This window comes from Misgurnus anguillicaudatus, chromosome 13 (assembly GCF_027580225.2).
Source record: "Misgurnus anguillicaudatus chromosome 13, ASM2758022v2, whole genome shotgun sequence".
NCBI lineage: Eukaryota > Metazoa > Chordata > Actinopteri > Cypriniformes > Cobitidae > Misgurnus > Misgurnus anguillicaudatus.
The window spans coordinates 2,978,065-2,993,049 of record NC_073349.2 but is presented as its reverse complement, the minus strand read 5'-3'; the positions used below and the strand labels follow the sequence as shown (position 1 = coordinate 2,993,049).

The following is a 14,985-nucleotide window of genomic DNA, read 5'->3' as shown; positions in this document are numbered from 1 at the left end:
TTCTTAACCATCGGACTACATTCCTAAACACACCCAAGCCATAAAGTCACAGCTCATTGATAGAGGCGAAACAATGATCGGCCAGTAATTGTGTGAGGGCGGCGGTAACGCAAGCAGGTTTATCTTCATGGTGCGAAGGCAATTGTGCTGTTTAATAAAAGAGACAGAGGCAAGTAATAAACCCGTCTGATCTCAAATCTTGTTTTGGGAGAAGACATCGCCACACCCGAGAACTCTGGGAAAATATGTCAAATGATACAGAATAACTTCTGTATATAACCCTGTGGTAAAAGTGATGATGACTGCAACACCATGGTATTTTTAGACGCACTTTTAAACCGAATTACCACATATCATGATATTTAACGATACAACTAAGCACTTCTGATCTGTAGTTGACCATAAGATGGCATTCACAACCCATTTTACTTTAGTATTGCAACGTATTTTCCAATGAATTTAGGATATTAAGAGAAATAAATGTAGGGTGTGATCGTTTCCAGAGTATGGACACTAAATGCGGGTGGATTATGGAAAACAGCTGCCTTCCTGAGCACCCACTTTTAAAGAGTTTAGGTATTAGGATGAGAAGACTAAAACCAGCATAACACATGGCTAAACAGCGAGTTGGTCTCTGAGACAAAAGAGCGACAAAGCAAAACACTGCTTTACAATGAAAGGTTACAAAGTAAAATGTACAATGGGTCCAGGAATGTGTGTTAGGTAAATACTGTCAAATCTGAATGAATGTCTTTTTAGGTTTGTTTTAATTTATTGCTGATTTTGTTTGTATGAAAGGGCATTGTGTTGGATATCATCTAAATAAGAGACGAATACATTTAAACAGAGCTTTAACGGTGAAAAGACACAATCGCTGTTAATCGTAGCCAACAGGCCGCTCAAACAGGTCTTTGTTCCTATGAATAAACGCAAACAGAATGAGACTCATTTAGAAGAAAAGGTCATCTGATGAAAATATTCCACTGGCATTCCCAACTCCAACCCACATGCTGGATATGACTTCTCTTCTTTCTAGTGCCCTTTATACACAGAGAATACGGAAAATGCATCCGGGATCGTTCGATTTTTGGTTCATTCACACTGCCAATGATTTTCCGAAATCTGTACATGCACTCATACCGTAAAGATCCCATAAAGACGCGTGACCTATTTTTAAAGTCCTGCACTTATTAGGTTTTTCCACAGTGTCTGAAGTTCTCTCGAGAAACCACACATGTCATGAGGAGTTTGTGTATTTATGCATTTGTGTGCGTGTGGGCTGGCTGGAATAAGTCAATATTTGTGGTCTGGCAAATGCAGAAACACCAAATGCACCAGCATTACACTCTTAAAAATTAAGGTGCTCAAAACGTTTCCAGCGATGCAATAGAAGAACCATTTTGGTTCCTCAGTGAACCATTTAGGGTGGTTTCATATTAGGTTGGATTGCCTGGTCCGAACCAGAGTTTGATTGCTTCCCCCTCCCTCTTCCCTGTTCACATTATAGTATTTTGTTCTGAACCGCGGTACACTTGCGTCGTCAAGCCGTTTACTGATGTTGCTATGAAAGAGAAAGTGCCAAAATTTGTTGTTGTATGTATCCTCATTGTTCTTTATTTGAACCTTTGGTTTTGTTATCAAAGAATAAATACAGAAACCCTTGCATCTTTTGCAAAAGTACTTAAACTGTACAGAAGAAAGCAGGCTCCCCACCAATGACTGCTGAGGCAAGCAGAAAATGAACTGAAATTATGTTTACAGCGCATTCACACTTGGCGTAAACGTTAATGCTTTACGGAAGGCTTGTCTGAAGCGTGGCCAACAGCCAATCACAGTTGCCGCAACACATTCTTCGTTCTTCCATAAACATAATTGGCTGGCTATGTCTAGGTTATTTGCATAAGGCGATCTGATTGGCTGACGCACGTGTTGCCGCTTGAAAAGTTGAGAAATGTTCAACCTCTGCCGCGAGCAACAGCACTGACGCGGCGCCGACGGATCCACAATGCAGTTCGGCAACGCATGACGTCACCAATTTAAAGTGAATGGGAAGCGTTAACGCTGACGCCACGTGTGAATGCGCCGTTAGAGTGCCCAGATAGCAATAGACTCTGGGGCGGATCCGCAAGTGCTTGTCATCAATGTTAATGAGCACAAACACGTCCGCACACATCATTAATATCGGTTCACTTCTGTGATTTAGTTAGATTGTGTTCATATCAGCAACAAACCAAACAATCGACACAAACCGTACCCCAGACCACCCTTTTCAGGCGAAGGTTTGAGAAACAGTGTTTACATCATCCAAACGAATCAAACTCTGATGTAAAATGGACCTGGGAGTGCACCAAAAGTGCTAATGTGAAACCTCCTTTTAAAAAATAATTTCTTTTATAGATTTTAATAATCTAAAGAACCTTTTTTCACCCTAAAGAACCTTTTATGAAACAGAAAGGTTCTTCAGATGTTAAAGGTGCTTTAAAGAACCATTTAGATAGAAAAGGTTCTTCTATGGCATTGTGAAAATTTTTAATAGTTTTTATAAAACTGTTAGTTCCAATCCTTGATTCTGTTTGGTCAATAGCTGTGCTTTATTTATGATAAAACACGGCTATGACCGCTTTACCCAACAGGTCTATTTATTACTGCACCCTTAGCAACCACACATAGTTTGTTGTTTTTATTTGAGCTTTCATGCATATTACACATTGGAATGTTGTTGTTCACAGTCAGGGACTATTTTTTTAGCGGAAGGAATGCTTTTATTGAGTTAACTTTTTTTTTTTAACTTTCAAATTGTGTGGTAACCGTTTTATAATCGGTTATATACTCGAGGCAAGTGCTGTATCGTGAATAAGTAACAGATAAAGGGGTTGCAGGAACAACACCCTTCAGCCTTTACTTATTTACGATCCAGACCAGCCACTCGTACTTTATTGCTTACAAACGACACAGACTGGTACATTCCATTAAAAATGAGCAGAAAACCATATATACTGTGGTACTTTTGAGTGAGTTTTCTTTTTTTACAAGAAAAGAAAAGTATTTAATAGTGTGTTTTATCTACTTTTGCTCTGTGTAGTGATAGAGCAAGGGCGTGCTCGAGTACAAAAGTTATTTTATTGCATTAGAGTGTGGTGCATATTTTCCATCTCTTTTCATGCAGTTCCACTGCAAAAAAATGCACTCCCAGCTGTGTTAAGTCAACCAGGTGTCCTGCAGTTTTAACACTGAGCTGAATAAGCACGCCTCTAGTTTAGGTATGCAGAAGCACCTAAACATTCAAACCCATAACCAACATAGTTTAACTGAAAAACAGCACTAAACAAAACATTAACCAACATCTTTTTTGTGAACGGTTGTTTAAAATAAATCAAAATACTATTCAAAAGAAAGATAAGTATTGGAATGAATTATAGGAGGCAGGGGAGGTTAGTGGAACATGATCCATGAATGTGTAGTGAACCTAAGGGAAATCATGTCATTGTCCACTAAAAATAACCTTGACATTACTTGGTTTAAAGACATTGATTATCTTTAAATTGATATTCTTTATTTTAATTTCATTTTTTTACCACTAAGGTAGCATCACATCACAAAGAAACCAATCGCAGAATGCACTGCAAAAAAACTGGGGATTAGTCATTAACCACCAAGAAAAGTAATTAAAATGTAATTTAAAGTGTAATGCTACGTACACACCAGAGGCGGGGCATCGCGGGATTTAACTTAATTTTTCGCTCGAGTTGACTATTTTCAACTTGGGCGAAGACGTGTTTGAGGCGAATAGCATGTGTTTTTGCGGCAAACGCGCCGTTCATATTGCGTCATTCGCATCCACCCCACGCAAGGACGCGTCTGATCGTGTCTTTGCATTGACTTTGTGTGTAATCTACTCGTGCAAATCATTGAACTCGCGTCTGGTGTGAACCCACAGTAAAAGAAAAAGTATTTTACAAGTATTTGGAGTATGCTGTTTATTTCTGTGTTTATTAGAGTATTGCTGTGTTAGCTTAACAACATGCTAACGCCGAACTTTATTGAAATCCAAGTTGAGTTACCTTATGGTGCTTTTCTATTGTGTAGTACCCCACAGGTCGGGTCAAGTCAGCTCACTTTACTTTGGCTTGGTTAAGTAAAAAAGCCTTTCCATTAAGTTAAGTGGGAGTGATTATAGGCGTGTCATAATATTTGCGCTGCCTACTGCTGTGACATCATACAAAAAGTGGGAACGAGCATTGTTAGAATGCAGTGTTTCCCATACATTAATTTATTTGTCAGTCTACCACAAAATCAAAACTGACCACCACAAATAGATGTTTGCACATCGCACTTATCACTACCTCTGTATCACATGACAGTTTCTGTACAAACACCCGTGGCATCAGTCGACGCACTCCGCTGAGCTTCATTTAAGTTGCAAAAACCCAGTGCATACATGCTAACGTGCGCGTAGCGAATGTGCCGCCATAAACCGCAAGTCTGGAGTTGTTTTGGTTATGGTGTTCCTGATTCTCAGGGACAGCCTGGGACGAGGGAGCCTGGAAATTTAAAATAAAGCACAGATGACAACAGGTTTGCTCGAGACAGCACACGCACAAAGATAAAGCTAATCTGCATTTAGCGATGACGCTGGTAGTGACAATTCTCTCAGATCAATCAGTGATCTACAGTGTTTTCGCATCACGTTTTGGTATCTGCTCAGGTCGCTTGGAACCCCAACCAAGGTGATAATAAAAAAAGTATCCTGTACTACGTACTGCACCCAGTGGAAAAGCCCCCAAAAGTAAGCTGACCTGACCCAACCCAAACCAAACCCTGAGGTACTATGCAATGGAAAAGCACCAATACTGTACCTGGTGGAAGAGCCCCCAAAAGTGAGCTGACCCGACCCAACCCTTGGGGAACTATGCAATGGAAAAAGCGCCAATAAAAGGCAACTGCCAATGTTGGCACTGAACAGCAAGTCTGAAAACAGAGCCTGTATGTGAAAGTGTTTCACCCTTCTAGTGTGTGCATTACCATTGGGGCTACAGTGTGCCCTTCCTCTGGCTCCACCTTATAGCGTCTGGGCAGAGTCTCCACCTCTCTGATGTCATCCATTGTGATGTCATTGGGTAACACAGCAAAGAGTGAGGTCACATACATAATGATAGACTTCTTATCAGGTAACTGCACAGCCACATCTGAGAGAGAGAGAGAGAGAGAGAGAGAGAGAGAGAGAATATGGGTTTGTGTGTTTATGGAATGGCTTTACGTGGCTCCTCTGATTAGTTATGGTTCATGAGAACTTGTGTTCAGGAAAAGCCATGTAATCCAATCAAGTCTAGATGATTAGAATCACAGACTCGGAGTTGTGGAACAAACTTTTGTTGACCAGCAAGATTAGATTTCCTGCTTGGGCTGTAAGCAGCACAACAAGACCATGGTCGAGCCCTTCAGGTTTCAGATTTTCGTCAGTAGTTGTTGTTGTGTTTCTGAAAGGTTTTGGTACAGTGATGGTTCTTTACCTTCTGGGTCCAGTAGCTTCTCGATGTTGAGCTGATCTTTGGCAAACTTGAACGCGTGGTCCAATCTCTCGACTGGGGTTAAATTAACTACTTTCTCCCAGCTGAACCCATGAGGCCTGGAAATACAACACAATTCACATCTAAATGTTGTCTTATTGGTGTAAACTTGCATTCATACATACAGCATCAAGGAGTTGGTGTTGTATGATGACATCAGAATTAAAAATAGACACAAAGAAAAAAGCCATATTTATATACACCAGCAAGCAGAAGTGAAATGACTTATAGCCAGATATTGTAAGTAAATTCCTATCTCTAACTTAAGACTTCCCTTTTTTCAGCTATTTGTCATCACCAGAGAGATATAGCAAAATATTGACTGTGTAAGCAAAAAATATACAAGCATTTGTTTATGTCATACAAAGTTAATGACGTGACAAACATCACAAGTCAGCCCACAAGTTTATCATTCTCATGTTTGTTAGAAGTGTTTTAAAGCCTACGGGGAAGGTGTGTGCTCATGTGTTTTCAATTCTTGCACTCATGTTTGACAAAAGCAACCCAAACAGACATTTGAACGTAGGGATGCTTGAATCTGGAAAACATTTGAATCACAATCTTTTCGTTTTTAAATGAAGATCACGATTCTGAATGCCAACTTAAAACAAATAATTTACTAAAGACAAAATATAAATTGCTGCAATCTCTTTAAGAATATTTCATTTGTTTGAATTATTTTTTTTAATCTGAATGAATCTTGTAAATGAACCAATGAAGAATTGGCATTGCAACCCACTGTTTATAAATCCCCATTTACAACTGACTGTTGTGCCCACGCATATTTCAATGTTCTGGTAACATAGACAGGCGATTCGTTAAAATTTAGGAATGAGATTCGTGTGGGTGCTTGAATCGAACACAAACTCTCTTCTCTCCATAACCCTTCCTAAGACTGTTACACACCGACAGCAGTTGAACTTGAGAGCCCAATGAAAGCGTGTGTATGTTGTCTCACCTGAAGTGGTGCAGGACGGCATTGAACGCCAGGCCGTCCGCCCAGCTGGTAGTGAAGTTGAGCACATTGACGCCGTCATAGCTACGGGTGCAGTTTCTCACCCAGCTCAGTAAAATCTTCTCACTGTTGGTCTGCTGAAGGCTGGACATCACATCCTTCATAACATCTTTAACCTGCACACACAGATAGACGCACACAGTCAGGTATTAACCTCTGAGAAATGTTTGCATGAGAGCACTGTGGGTGTTTTCTGACCTGCCAGTGTAGTATAATGCTCCAGATGAGTCCTAGAGTCAGTTTATGGTTGCCATCAACAATATCACTCCCTCCAATATTCACCAAATCCACCTACAAGACAAGAATGTGCACAAAATTAAAGAGTATTCTCAGTGCAATAATAGACAATTGGGGCCAGATTTACTAAATTAGCATTAGAGCGCAATTCCAAAAAAGTGCAGAGCAGCTCAAATTAGTTTAGGTTCAGAAATAAGCAGAGCTGATGATCCTCAGGTGCAGGTGATTTACTACTAACACCTGATGCGCTTGAGTTCAGCACCACGGACATCACAAGTAAAAATACGAGGTGTGAAATCCCAGCTAACAAAGCAGAGAACACTGAAAAGAACTGGAGGACAAAAAATGAAGATTTACCAGAAGTTTTGAAACGTCTGGTATTGTGTGACTTCTCCTAGTGACTCCTATTTTATTTCCTCCAGCAATTTAAAAATAACATGGCTTAGTAAACAATATTTTTGAATAATATGGCATTCCAATTTAAAAATCCTCTGCCTTGTATCACACGCTCTCTGATCTCCGTCATGCCTCCTCCTATCAGCAACAATTGAAGAGTTTCGTTGCAAAACGAGATAACCACCGTTTTTTTAATTGTTCAGAAATCTCGTTTTTTGGTTGTGCATTACAATTAATTTCAATGCAACTGCAGTTGGTTTATTTTGATTTAAACCTTCATAACTTAAAAAATACAGCTAAGTAGCACCATAAAACAAAATAATAACATGATAACATAATAATAAACATGTTTTGACAAAAATGTTAAAAAATGGATTTATCTCCTTTTGCAACGAAACTCTTTAATTGCAGCCATTTTGAGTGAAAAGTAATTTTTTATGTTAAATAATGGCACAAATGCCAGTAATATTACACATGCAAACATAAGTAAAACGCATTGCGTGAATCAATTAAATAATCTCCTAGAATAAATTTTGCGTCTGAAAGGGAAACACCTAGAAATGCATATGCAATAAGGTCAGTGGGAAAAAAATTAAGAGTTTCGTTGCAAAACGAGATAAATCCATTTTTTTACATTTTTGACAAAACATGTTTATTATTATGTTATCATGTTATTATTTTGTTTTATGGTACTACTTAGCTGTATTTTTTAAGTTATGAAGGTTTAAATCAAAACAAACCAACTGCAGTTGCATTGAAATTAATTGGAATGCACAACCAAAAAACAAGATTTCTGAACAATAAAAAAAAAACGGTGGTTATCTCGTTTTGCAACGAAACTCTTCAAATGTAGATCACACCTGTTCAGCAATATTTATCCACGGCGCGTCTTTAGTAAATCCCGACATTCATTATTTAACGCCAAAATGATGGATTGAACTGGTGCAAGCTGTAAGTAAATCTGGCCCTTGGTCTTTTATAAAAAATATAAAAATGTGACTTTGTAACTGCACACGATTCATCAGTGCTTATTATTGTTTTCATCATCTTTAATTGTAATGTAATTTATTTCTTCACCTTTTACATGTCCTTCCTTTTCTGTTAATGTTACAAAGATTGGATATGGGTGGGGAATATTAACCTGAACCAATTATCATAAACAGACAAATGGATAAATAATAACCTTGACCTACATTATTCCACACATGACTTTATAAAAATGTAGTTTAATCTCTTTAAATGTTTCTCTAATGGTAAATCTGTGTATAAAGACATACGTATGTTTGTTGTTGGTCATTAAACTACATCATCCTAACCTGCTATTATCGGCCAGTTTAAACGCTCAGTGATTTCCAGAGGATTATAATATCATCTCGTGATGGGTGACTCTGTGTAAACATGCCCGACTCAAAGACGACTAATTCCACTAGATTACCTCATGTAGATGATCCAAACCTGTACTTACACATTTAATATTTAGACTTTAAGTTGTCATGTTTGCTTAGTTAAGCGAGTGAACAGAACCTGAATGTTCGATGTGTGTAAAGCTTATTGATAAACAGCTGTGTAAATAAATGTGTGGGTGAGTTTAAAGGAATAGTTCACTGGAAAAATGTCTATCTGAAGAAAGACAGATTTTTCAATTTTGGACAAACTTTTACTGAAGTAGCAGAACAAAGAATCTGGACTATGTGTTATATAAACATCACATCCTACACAAGACTCAAGAAAGATTCAAATGTGTTACTTTAAAGCAATCAAAGCAAAGTAGCAGGCAATGATAGGCTGAGATTTCTGTAAGGTCATTCACTCAGCTGATATCTGGCCATGTTTACATTAGATGTCTTCTTGTTTTTGGACATAGGGCTGGGCGTGAAATAAAATATCAGACGTGACGGATGATTTTTCTATTCCGTGCATTACGTGGTGTAAATAAGTGGGCGTGGCTAACTTGGCACTCCTGCATGTTTGACTGAGTGTGACAGAAACGTAAAATAATCTACTCGTAACAAATGAACGATTAATTTATGTAATTTCACAATAAGTGCCAGTGAATTCACAGCAGGTCTTTCTTTCTCGCTTGCTCTCTTTTTTCGCTTGCTCTCATGCAGCATGAGAAAGATAAGAAAGAGACGCAATGATAAAGGTCTAGCAGAAAGTAAAGAGCACCAAAACCTTAAAACAGACTCAATGGTCATCGCCTCATATTTATAATATCCATATATAGAGATCTGTCTATCATATACAGGTATTAATATGATAGCTGTAGGTTTGTGCATATAGACGTTTCAGCAGTAACAACATAAACAAGTGGCTGTCGCGGTCCGCACGTAACTTCTGGTAAACTCCGCTAAGAATAAATAACAACAAAGTTCTTTAAACGTAGTTTATTTATATAACTAGCAAAAAAACAACACACAGATTACCTCGGAAACCAAAACATTTGTTATTTTCAACGAGGCATTTGTTCAAGAGATCAGTTTAGCAACTAGTCAGTCAGACCATTAAAAAAATGAAACCGGAAGTAAAGTTCGGATCCAGACGTGTATCGTGTCAGCGCACGTGCGTCCGATGAAACCGTTTATATTCATACCTATTTATTTTATATTTTGCCTATTTTTAATGTACTATATGCATAAATACAAAATACAAGGCAAACACTGCAAAAAATGACTTTCTTACGTAGTATTTTTGTCTTGTTTTTAGTACAAATATCTAAAAATTCTTAAATCAAGATGCATTTTCTTCATAAGCAAAATGACTTAAAAAAATCTATTTTGTAGACCAAAAATACACAATTTAAGTGAATTTGTGCTTAAACAAAAGCGAAATAATCTGCCAATGGGGTAAAAAAAGTCTAAAAACTAGACCTATTTTCTTAGGTGATTTTGCTCATCAAGAAAATGCATCTTAATTTAAGAATTTTTAGATATTTATACTGAAAACAAGAAAAAATACTAAAAAAGTCATTTTTTTGCAGTGTACTATCTTCAATAGTCTATAAAATTAATAAATGATTTAAAAACAGGCAGTGCATAATATCACTACGCCTGCTGCAGCCATGTTAAGACAGCAAAGTCCTCGATTATTATTGCCAGAATGAGAGTATAGTCCTAGCCATATCATGTAGTAAATCACAACTTTTAAGTTTCTGTCGGTCTAACTACAGAAGAGTCAATCAGATTCTAATCAGATTCAATGGATTATGCCAAGCAATGCTAAAAGTGCTAGCGCCAGACCCGGAGATCAGCTGAATGCATTCCAAAACAGTAAGAATCAAATGTTTAACTCTAGGGGAGCTGTCTAGTGGAGTGACCCTTTAAGTTAAAAGCTAGAGTAAGTGACAAATTTCTGCAAATTTATACATTCCAAAAGCAATATAAACTGAAAAACTTATATACCGTGAAATATACCAACACCGTAAAATAAAATGACTAATTTCGTGAAATGGATTTTTGGTCATACGGCCCACCCCTAGACATGTAATTGTGTTGTTTTGTTGTATGTGTTTATGATGTATGGGCCTGAACTATGGGAGCGCAAAACAGAGGACATGTCAAAATCAACCAGCACACTAATGTGGTTAAATGACACATGAACCATAAAGCATTTTAATTAGACGTCCTTGCTGTAGATTCCTTAGGCAGCGTCTGTCAGAGGAATATAAATAATGCTTTACCCACAGCTCAAGCCCAGAGAATCCACCAGCAGCAAGGACACAGAGAGAGAGAGAGAGAGAGAGACAGAGAGAGAGAGAGAGAGAGAGAGAGAGACTCACGCTGTTCTGATGAAGAACTTGCAGGACTTTGTTGACATTGTTGAGGGAGTGAACTCTAGTGGAGCCACGCTCTTTAATCTGATAGAAAGAGAGAGAAAGAGAGAGAGACATTTCAGTATCATGGTACATCATTTAATGCCATGGTAGAACAATCTCATACCACAACTCTACTCTGGTACCACACAAGTTTTTTTATCAACAACAGTACAGAACACATATGGACTGTAACTCTGATAACTGTGATGAGGGTCAGTGGTTAAAAGTAGCATGTTTATAAGTGCAGAAGAAAGGAAATGAAAATGTGATGTCATCTCTCAGCTGTCATTGGTTATGGCTAAATATAAATGCATTGCTCATTACACTAACCAAATATTCAGTACTCTAAACCACTCAATATATACACAAACCTACTGTATAATATAACAAATACAAACACATGCGCACGCGCGCACACACACACACCAGTTTAGATCCAGTGAGACCCTCGAGAAGATCAAGCAGTTTTTTTCCATCTCTCAGGTCAGAGAACATGTCTTTAATGGCCGGCTTTCCAGTCTGAAACACACACAAAATAATTTACATCAATACAATTTCTGTCATCACATACCAAAATTTGTATCACTAAAATTGTGAAAACATCCTGGCCAAAAAAATAAAACAAGCCAAATGTACCATTAGTGTCAGCACACAGGATCTGTGTAAATAACCCTTTCACTGGTTGGTAAACAGAAAGCGCTGCCCTGTATCAACCTTTTTATTGAGAAGTGTTTTCATAACACCACAGTGATTCACTGTGTTTACACTTTTCAGAAGTGGCTTATCTTTGAAAGTATTTTAATATCCAAAACTTTGAGAAATGATCAGCGTATGTTTGTGTGTGTCCATCATTTCTGTTTACATGCAAACTGTCTGCCCTCATTAACTTGAATTACGTGCGAGAATGATGAAATAAAACCAACCTTAGACACCAACAAAACAACACATGACTAAAACCTGACTGAAGGAAACCAAACCCAGCTGAAATTTAGAAAACATTTAGAGGAGCAATCAAAGAAAGCTCGCTGCAAACCTCCTGCCACTGCTCATTAACATCTCTCAATATATTATATGATTAGAATATTATATTATTAAAGTCGCCATGACTGTAATTGTTTTGGAATATTGTGGTTTTACAAATGGCTTATCTGTGAGCTTCATTATTTTTTTTTAAATTTATGTGCCCTCATAATCTTTAATCAAAAGTGCAAATCTCCCCCTCAAAACGATCTCTCTTTACTTCTGGTCATATGGTATGGCAGGTGGGCGGGGTCTGGGAAAAGATTGCAGCGATTAGCAATTAGCAACACAGCCCAACTTCAAATGATCCAATCAGATCTCGGTGAACAAATTCAAAATCCAGCCCTGCCTTATTTCATTTCAGAAGCCGATTTCACTCGGATATATGTCACCATGTGGAAAATTAGGTAATCGCTTCTTCTGTTTCATGGCGACTTTAATATTTTTATATATTGTCTTAAAAATATGCTTATACTCATATATTATGAATAGTAATATGTAATATCTTTTTAACAAATGGTTAAGGACCCTTTACGCTGCAAAAAAAAAATTATTTTCAAGAAAATAATTTCTTAGTATCTTTGTCTTGTTTTCAGTAAAAACCATCTAAAAATTCTTAAATCAAAAAGTTTTTTCTTGATTAGCAAAACGACCAAAGTATAAGTTTAGTTTTTAGACCAAAAATATCAAATTTAAGTGATTTTGTGCATAAAACAAGCAAAAAATCTGCCAATGGAGTAAGCAAAAAATCTTTTTTTCCTATGAAAAAAACTTTTTTCCTAAACACTAAATTCAAGAAACATTCAAGAAAAATTTGCTATTGGCAGATTTTTGCTTGTTTTATGCACAAAATAATATAAATTTGATATTTTTGGTCTAAAAACTAGACTTATTTTCTCGTGTCGTTTTGGTCATCAAGAAAAAGCATCTTAATTTAAGAACTTTTTGATATTTTTCCTGAAAACAAGACAAAAATACTAACATTTTTTTTCCTTGAAAATCATTTTTGCAGTGTATGTATCTGTCAGTGTAACATTTAAGTTGACAATGACTTCTTACTAAGTACTAAGTAAATATCTAAAAATTCTTAAATCAAGATGCATGTTCTTGATGAGCAAAATTAAAAGAAAATAAATCTAGTTTTTAGACAAAAAATATACAATTTAAGTGAATTTATACGTTAAACAAGCTAAAAAAAATCTGCCAATGGGGTAAGCAAATTTTTCTTGAATTAAGTGTTTACGAAAAAAGTAACATTTGGCAGATTTTTTGCTTGTTTTAAGCACAAATTCACTTAAACTTATTTTCTCAATTTAAGATTTTTAGATAAGACAAAAATACCAAGTAAGAAAGTCATTTGTAGAGATGCGCCGAAACATTTGCCAATAATCTGTATTGATCCATAAAAGCGATTTTTCGCAAAATAAAACAGCCTATAGTCATTAACAATATATCCTGTCAATGAAAATGAGTTTTTCAGTATTAATTCAGTAGTAATGGTCATTATATGAATGAATAACATTCAGAAAATATTATCTTCAGAATTTAGTTAATGCAAGTTAAAGGAGCACACCGACTTTTGGGGACTTAGCTTATTCACCGTATCCCCCAGAGTTACCCTTTATATCTCTGTGCATGCCGTAACTCTGTCTGACACACCCACCGCTAGCCTAGCTTAGCACAAAGACTAGAAGAAAATGGTTCCAGCTAGCATACTGCTCCCATTAAGTGACAAAATAATGCCAACTCCGCCCAAGTAGCAGTGCTTCACCTTCTGAGAATATAGTTCCCAGTATGTATACGGTTAAAAGACGGCTGTGTCTCATATGACCTTGTTATTTGTTCACGCCGTGACTATACAAATCACAACATAGAAATAGGAAAATGTTGGCGTTATATTGTCACTTATTGGGAGCTGGAGCCATTTACTTCCACTCTTGTGCTAAGCTAGGCTAGCGGTGGGTACGTCAGTCAGAGTTACGACACGCACAGAGATACAAAAAGGGTATGTATGGACTTATCTAACTCTGGGGGATACAGTGAATAAACTAAAGTCCCAAAAAGTCAGCGTGTTCCATTAACATAACCACCAAACTATCAGTATTGACAGATATCAGTCTAATTAATTGTCTATCGGTATTGGCAGGTAAAATATCGGTGTATCTCTAATTATATGTTTTCCAATAGAGCTACATGAAAGGATCACAATACACTGACAGCTCTGATATGCAACACATTATCACAAAGTTAATATGTACAAACAGATGGACACCGAAATAAAAATTTGAATGAACATCTGTGTCCATATATTTTATGTGATAAGGTTGTATTGTAAATCTGATCACTCCACTGAGTGTCGTGCTCAGTTTAGTTGTAACTATATTTAAAGTATATCAAAGCCTCGAGTGCCTCTTTGCCTAAAAGATAAACACAAGAGTTTAAAAGGTCTACGGTTTCAGATCTCTGGCACAACGTGAGAAATTCTTCAAGAGACGAGCACTGAGATCAGCCATAAAAGTAGCGGTTCAGAAGTTCAGCAGGAGCTCAGCTGGGACTCTTTGCTTACCTTGGAGAACTGAGCATTGATCCACTTTGTGAAGGTTTTCTTCTGGACAGCGTCATGTTCATCTGAAGGGAAGATAAGAAGAAAGAGAGTGATGAATAAAGATAAAAGGACTGATATTATAGCACATCATAATTCAGTGGAAGTTTGTGCGAGAATAAGTACAAAGCAAAAAACATATCAAACTCTTCTTCACATGTAACAAGAACTATTTTATTGTATTGAATGAGATATTTTATAATACAATAATTTTTATTACAGTTATCATATCAGTTATTGGCCATAATAGGGAAATCCTTTCTGAGCCATAGCCTTGTGAAAAACAGACCAACATATTGCACTGGTGTTAGGAGTGATGCAAGTTTGCCATTCT

General features: G+C 37.0%; 1 protein-coding gene across 5 annotated transcripts in view; it reads right to left on the bottom strand.

Annotated features, from left to right (window-relative positions):
- The window catches only part of utrn (utrophin), a 274,929-nt gene that overhangs the window by 194,375 nt on the left and 65,569 nt on the right, over nucleotides 1-14,985 (bottom strand). For all 5 annotated transcript variants that reach the window (XM_073874808.1, XM_073874812.1, XM_073874811.1 and 2 more), the window contains 7 exons: nucleotides 14,616-14,677; nucleotides 11,456-11,548; nucleotides 10,994-11,071; nucleotides 6,781-6,873; nucleotides 6,526-6,698; nucleotides 5,511-5,626; nucleotides 5,023-5,186 (listed from right to left, as the gene is read on the bottom strand). In XM_073874808.1, the coding sequence (XP_073730909.1) occupies nucleotides 5,023-5,186; nucleotides 5,511-5,626; nucleotides 6,526-6,698; nucleotides 6,781-6,873; nucleotides 10,994-11,071; nucleotides 11,456-11,548; nucleotides 14,616-14,677 (779 nt within the window). The remainder of the gene's footprint in view (nucleotides 1-5,022; nucleotides 5,187-5,510; nucleotides 5,627-6,525; nucleotides 6,699-6,780; nucleotides 6,874-10,993; nucleotides 11,072-11,455; nucleotides 11,549-14,615; nucleotides 14,678-14,985) is intronic.